General features: G+C 39.3%; 1 protein-coding gene across 10 annotated transcripts in view; it reads right to left on the minus strand.

Annotated features, from left to right (window-relative positions):
* Nucleotides 1-802: 802 nt before the first annotated feature.
* Styk1 (serine/threonine/tyrosine kinase 1) overlaps nucleotides 803-6,604 on the minus strand; it is a 34,804-nt gene continuing 29,002 nt past the window's right edge. For 9 of the 10 annotated variants that reach the window (XM_010643582.3, XM_019210563.2, XM_010643578.3 and 6 more), the window contains 5 exons: nucleotides 5,819-6,027; nucleotides 5,113-5,154; nucleotides 3,945-3,985; nucleotides 3,193-3,289; nucleotides 803-1,652 (listed from right to left, as the gene is read on the minus strand). In XM_010643582.3, the coding sequence (XP_010641884.1) occupies nucleotides 1,448-1,652; nucleotides 3,193-3,289; nucleotides 3,945-3,985; nucleotides 5,113-5,154; nucleotides 5,819-6,027 (594 nt within the window). In that variant the 3' untranslated portion in view covers nucleotides 803-1,447. The remainder of the gene's footprint in view (nucleotides 1,653-3,192; nucleotides 3,290-3,944; nucleotides 3,986-5,112; nucleotides 5,155-5,818; nucleotides 6,028-6,604) is intronic. The other variant, XM_010643580.3, reaches the window with a different exon arrangement.

Below are 6,604 nucleotides of genomic sequence, written 5' to 3' on the forward strand. Positions count from 1 at the left end.
TTTAAGTAAAATAGACATTAATGGTGCTGGGATGGGAAAGGAAATAAAAGTAACATATATTGAACAGATACATCATGTACCAGATACTGTACAAATACATATTCTCCCAAATCCTCACAACAGTGTGAGGTAGGTAATTTCCCCATTTTCTGATAATTAGCTTGCATTTCATAGCAGGCCCGAGTTTTTCTATTAACATGAATTTTTATTTACTTTTAACTTCCCTATTGCAGAAACTTTGGCATTTGTATATCAGAAAGGCCAACTTACACTCAAATATTTAATGTAGTGTCTCATGGTACATCAGTGGATGATTGGAAATTACAAGCTACCATCCTGTATCAGATTTCACTCTTGTCTTGCTCTTCTCAATGAACATCTTAGGTAAGACTTATCACTTGGTTTCCACATTTAAGACACACACAAAGCATTTTCATCACTGATTGAATGTTTATTCTCAAGAATTAATCCCCTTAGTCTTACTTTTTTCATTATGTTTATTGGTACTTTTTAGGTATACAGTATAGTTAATTCATCATTGGGATAATCTCCTTAGTCTTAACAAGGACCAGGAAGCAAAGTTGATGAGTAGTACATATTGAATGTTACTAAGCATGAAATGATTCCTCCAGCTTCTAGTTAAAAGTAGAGGGTATTAACCAGGCAAGGGAACATGCGTGTTCCACAGTCCTGGGATGCTGAGGCAGGAGAGTCACAAGTTTGATCCTGTTCTAGGCAACTTATGAGACCATGTCTCCAAATAAAAAGGGCTGCGGATGTAGCCCAATGCAAAAGCCCTGAGTTCAATTCCAAGTTCCACAAATAAAATAAAAGTAGTATCAAACAAGGTTCACCTGTCTCAGAATTTTATAAAAAGGGACTATCTTATCTATGCCCAATAGAAAACTCAGTTTTTATAGTTCTGCAGTTCTACACAAAGGGATCAGGACTGAATAACTTTATGTTCCCTCAACATAACCAGATTTCCCCTTAAAGGAGATCTTGTTCTATACCTATACTCATGAGCAAATAGGACCTTGAATTTCTTCCTCATCAATTCCTTTGAGTTTGTATTCTTCATTTCATTCTAGTGCATTTGAACCTCATAATATGTCTAGTTAAAAGAGATTTTTTCAGCAGTAAACTAAACGGGTGGGAGGGAAGAGCCTACCCCACAACACTGCAGATTTTCAAGACCACCTTTGTAATGACATCCACATCACCTCTGTCCAGGTTCTTCAGAATGGACGGTGCTCCGAGCCTGACAGTATTCTCAGCTGGTGAGGAAAGTGTAGCACCCCACCCAGCATCATTTCAGATTTCTAGGGAAATGTGCAGGGGAAGATCCATTGTTCCCCCTTTGTGTCCCACCAGAAAGTCCATTTTCTTTTCTTGGAGAAACTGATCTCATAATTGATCACCGTAAATGTGTCCCAGCTGACAGTCTTCAAAGGACGCTATAGCAGTAGGACAGGCTGTCTACGCTGAGGCCAGCCACAGCCGCATACAGCTCGGGCACCACCAGCTCTGGCACTTGTAACACAGCCTTGTCGTCTGAGGTTCTGGCAGCAGCTTCTAGGTGTGAGCGCAACTCTCCGAGTAAGGGCCGGGAGTCCTCGCTCCAGTGCCAACAGGATTTCATGATGTTATACCTGTGGAGGGGACAAGGAAAACAGGCAGATGTGTGGGGAATGTGTCTTCTCTGCCAACAAACCTTAACTGGAACAAAACCCTGCAAGTTTTAAATCTTCTGTGTGCCCTCTCATATTCTTCCCAGAGACTCATCCTCTTTATATGATAAAGTCTCTTAAAATTTTTAGTGTGACCTCTGTTCTACTAGAATGAAGAGATCCTTCAAACTACAGAGAAGATGACAAGATTTGTTTTCACTGTATATCATTCATTGCACTGCCCTGAAGTAGCTTTTTCACTTTGTGATAGAGCTCTTATTCGTTCTTCTGTATGCTGATTTTCAGGTTGTTTTAGATATCTCCTTATCAAAATCTTAAATTCTTCAAGTCAGATATTTGTCACTCAGGTGCTACCCCCCCCAGTATGGACAAACTCATAGACATAGCCTGCAAGAACTACTTGTCAAAGTTTAATTATGTTACACCCAGCCAACATTGCTATACTGTGTGTGCATATGCATGCATAGCTAAGATAGCCAAGCTTCATAATCTGCTTGTTACAGTAGTTATAGGGTAGGGAAAAACAAGATTGAGAGATTTACCCCTTCAGTGCTGAAAAATTTATAAAATATTTGGATAGAAATACTCATTAACATATTCTCTGCCTCCTTATGCATAACTTTAATCTTTTGTTTCGTTCTATAAGGATTTTATTTATTTCATTCTATAAGTTTTTTATTTCATCAATGACAAAATTCTATGTGTAATTTTTAATTTTTTCATTTTGTTTATAAATTGGTTAACCAACAAGTATCCCATTCTTCTAGCCAATATAAGATCTCCCTTTCCTGGCCTTTCTACTTTCTTTCTACCCGCTTTCTTCTGGTTGGCCTCTGTCATGCTGAGAGCTGGGAAAACAGACTGAGTCATTTCTAAAAGTCAGATAATAAATAAGAGGCATATACACTGAATAAGTAGGTCTAGTGTGATGGACTTTAGGGAAGTCCATCTGAACTGAAGGTGGCAGAGTCTGGCATTTAAACAAAGTAATATACTTGGCTGTATTTGTTGTTTCCTGCCTATTATAGAAGTTTCTGTGGAACTAAACTTTAGCAAAGTTAGATTCGTAATGTACTTCTCAGTGGTTGCCTCGACATTGTGTGAGAACGTGTGTAACTATATACAGATATGTGATATGTATATATATGATACATGAACAATATGCTTAACCTCATGGGTTTGGTCTAAGGCTGTGAATTAGGAAATAAGGACAACTAAGGATCATCTGAGACATTTTGAAAAGCACATAACTGATAGGATACAAAAATATATTTGGAGCCAGGCGTGGTGGCACACGCCTGTAATCCCAGCAATCGGGAGGCTAAGGCAGGAGGATCGCTGTGAGTTCGAGACCAGCCTGGGCTACGTAGTGAGTTGCAGGTCAATCTCAATTACATAGTGAGACCCTGTCTCAAAAAACAAAACAAAACAAAACAAACAAACAAAATATATATATATATATTTGGAATCAGAGAAACCTAGACCCTTAAAAGCCACTTACATGGTGTGTGTGCAGGTACTGGGTCTCGTCATGATTTTCCCTCTCTGAAGATACTGCAGAATGCTGGTAGGAGGGACTTCAGGATATGGTGGTGCCCCTGTCGATATGGAAAGAAAGAGGGGAAGAGAACTTCAGGGCCCCCGAAAATATGAGCTGTAAACAATACTTCTCTCCATCAACTTGGGCCAATCATCTGCAAAAGACACAGCAATAGGAAGAATACTAGATACAACATAGTTACTCTTCATCGGTGGATCCAGTAAGGATAAAGTTTGGTGAGCCTAGAGAAAGCTTCTAACTGATGTCAGAAGAATTTGTGAGTCCATAGGAAATAATAAAATAAGACAAATGAAGGAAATTTACCTTCTACTCTTCATAACTTGAAAAGGTACTGCAGTTTCTTAATTGAATGGATTAATCTAAAGACAACATTTTATGATGCAGAAAAACCACTCTGGGAATTACACCTTAGATTGAGAAACACCCCCCTGAAGGTGATAATGTTTGAGGAAAAAGAGGAAGACAGCAAAAGAAAGTTAAGAGAAGGACAAGGACAAGGGAGGGAAGGAGCCAAGGTAGAGAGGGAATCGTCACTGTACAAGACTTCAGGAACCAGGTGTGAAATTCACGTCAACCCAATTCAATCTTTGAACCTGTTCTGAAATACTTTCTCAAAGAAAACATTGTACACACACACATACAATGTACATATGTGCATTATAGCCACGCACTATTTTGGGAATCAGCCTTACCTAGAGTCACCATCTCATAGAGTAGGATCCCAAATGACCAGCTGTAAAAGAAACAAAGCCATCTATTTAATATCTGTTTCACCTTTCCTAAAGAGAGGTCAATGATCAGAAGCCATCAGGAAGAGCCACAAAAAAAAAGGAAGAAAAAGAATCAAAGGCATATAATAAAATATTTGAAAGTATTTCTTTACAATTCCTTTTAGATTCTACTGTCTTTGAAGACCAGATCTATGTCTCTTTTTCCATATTTCACCTTAACAATGTTTAGTTATTTGCTAATGTGTGAACACAAACACACAAGCCATTCAACCCAGAGAAATTTCCCTTTACATCTATTATTCTCTCCCATCCCTCTACACTAAAATGTCAGCCTTTCTTCTCAACACAAGGCCAAGCCACTATTTTCTCATTAGATCTAATGCTCAAATCTAAGAAAAATACTAACATACCAAGCTTTACATAGAGTTGTAATCAGTATTTGCCTAAGCAACATGACTTAAGATATATATAGATATATATAGATATATAGATATAGATATTTTGCTATCTGATAATATTATTAAATAAGTAATGTTTTACAATTAACTTTACTGCCTACAGATTTCTACTGGAAAGTAGCTGTAAGTGAGGTAGAAGTTTCTGAACTGACTTGCCAGATTAACATTTAAGTTTCCCCTGCCACTCGTGGCTACTAGAAAATTGTATGTCCAGCTGTTTCTTTAAGAAGTAGAGTTATGTGGTTACTAGAAGTCAACCGTGACCCTTTACAGCTGTTTATGCCAGTTGTACACATGCCTGTAATTGTGTCATCATGTAATCAGATATTACAGAAGTTGGTTCAACATAAACTTACCTTCCTGAAAAATAAGTTGAATGCTTTGAAAACAGTCGACAACAATATGCCATGAAACTGTAAAATTGTGCAGCTAAGATAACTATAGAAACTAGGAAATCAAAGTCAGCAATCAAATTGTTTCACTAAGCCCAGAACCATCCAAACTGGAGCTGAAAAGTCGGTCATCACGGAAACCATTTAGATAAGAAACACCACATATGACCTCGTGCAGGAGCCACAGCCTCACATCTTGCAGCTGTGCTATGGACCAAGTGATAGGGGAAGAGGGGAGGCAGGGAAGGAAAGAGAAAGTAAAGAATTATGATTACCTACCAGCTCCCATGATGTACGTAGTCATTATGTGCTGCAAACATACTGATAAAAATAAATTTTAATACAGCTTTGCTTTTTAAGATTATAAATATATATGCTTATGCTTTAACTTAAATTGAGGTATGTATATTCTGTTTGTTTTAGTAATTCCTGCTTAATTGGCCTTAACTGGACTCGTACAGCAACAGGAAGAATACTAGATACAACATAGTTACTCTTCATCGATGGATCAAGTAAGGATAAAGCTTGGTGAACTTAGAGAAACCCTCTAACTGATGTTAGAAGAATTTGAGGACAACTAGATTAAGTCCTCAGAATATTGCTGTGAATAATATTTTCAATTTCCTTTATTTCCAGTGAAGACTGATAATTTTTTTTTTTGAGGCAGGGTCTTGCTATGTAGCCCAGGCTGTCCTCATCCCTCACAGCAGTCCTCCTGCCTCAACCTCCCAAGTGGGGGCATTACAGGCATGCGCCACCACTCCCGGCCTAGACTGCTCACTGAATACAGAAGGAAAAGGCACTATAAGAAGACGGTCAAACATGAACTCTGTCACATATCATTCCTGTTCAAGAGTAAGCCTGACTCCCATGGAGCAAGAGATCTCATGTACAGACATAATTGTCAGTACACACAAAATCATATTCAGAGGGGACACCCGAGTCACAAAAGGGAAAAAATCTAGAGGGCAGGAACAAACCATACATGTCTCCCCTGATGCCCGCAGGTCTCAGGAGAAGCCGCTCTGGAGCAAGCCACTTGAGAGGTACGGCTCGAGCAGTGGAGATGGCCCCTAGCGCGTGGACTTCATAAGCCAAGCCCAGTCCACAGAGCTTAGCAGTCAGATCACTTTGGATCAAGATATTTCTGGCCGCCACATCCCCGTGGAACAGATGCTTATCCTGCAGGAATTCCTGTCGGCACAGAATCACAAGTAATCAGCTGCCTGAAGGCCAAAGCCCAGCTCACGGATAAGAGAGTCCTAGGAAACCTCAAAAAGATAAGGGAATTTTCTACTCTCAACAAGTCTAAAATGACCTTTCAAAGCATGTTAATGGATCAGACATTTTGCCTCATGTTTAGTGCTCACAAACTGAGCAAAATAATAATATTAACTTTGAATTTATTTACTTATTCTTGCAGTGCTAAGGATTGCATCTAGGGCCTCATGCATGATAGGCAAGCACTGTACCACTGAGCTACATTCCAGCCCTGATACTAGATTTTGACAGTATAACAACCCGCTCTGTGTCAGACTCTGGTGGCCACTTGATTTCTCTTTCTCCTCAGGTAGGTCCTAGTTAGATGTTGAAAAGAGAACAGATCCCATAACAAAACTGAATGTCATAATAGTAAATTTATTCAGCCAGACATAATGGCACACACCTGTAATCCCAGCACTCGGGAGGCTGAGGCATGTAGATTGCTGCAAGTTCAATGCCAGCCTGGGCTACACAGTGAGTTCAAAGACAGCCTGAACTACAAAGCAGC

The sequence above is a fragment of the Fukomys damarensis genome, unplaced genomic scaffold (genome assembly GCF_012274545.1).
Source record: "Fukomys damarensis isolate Sample0158 unplaced genomic scaffold, DMR_v1.0_HiC HiC_scaffold_19, whole genome shotgun sequence".
NCBI lineage: Eukaryota > Metazoa > Chordata > Mammalia > Rodentia > Bathyergidae > Fukomys > Fukomys damarensis.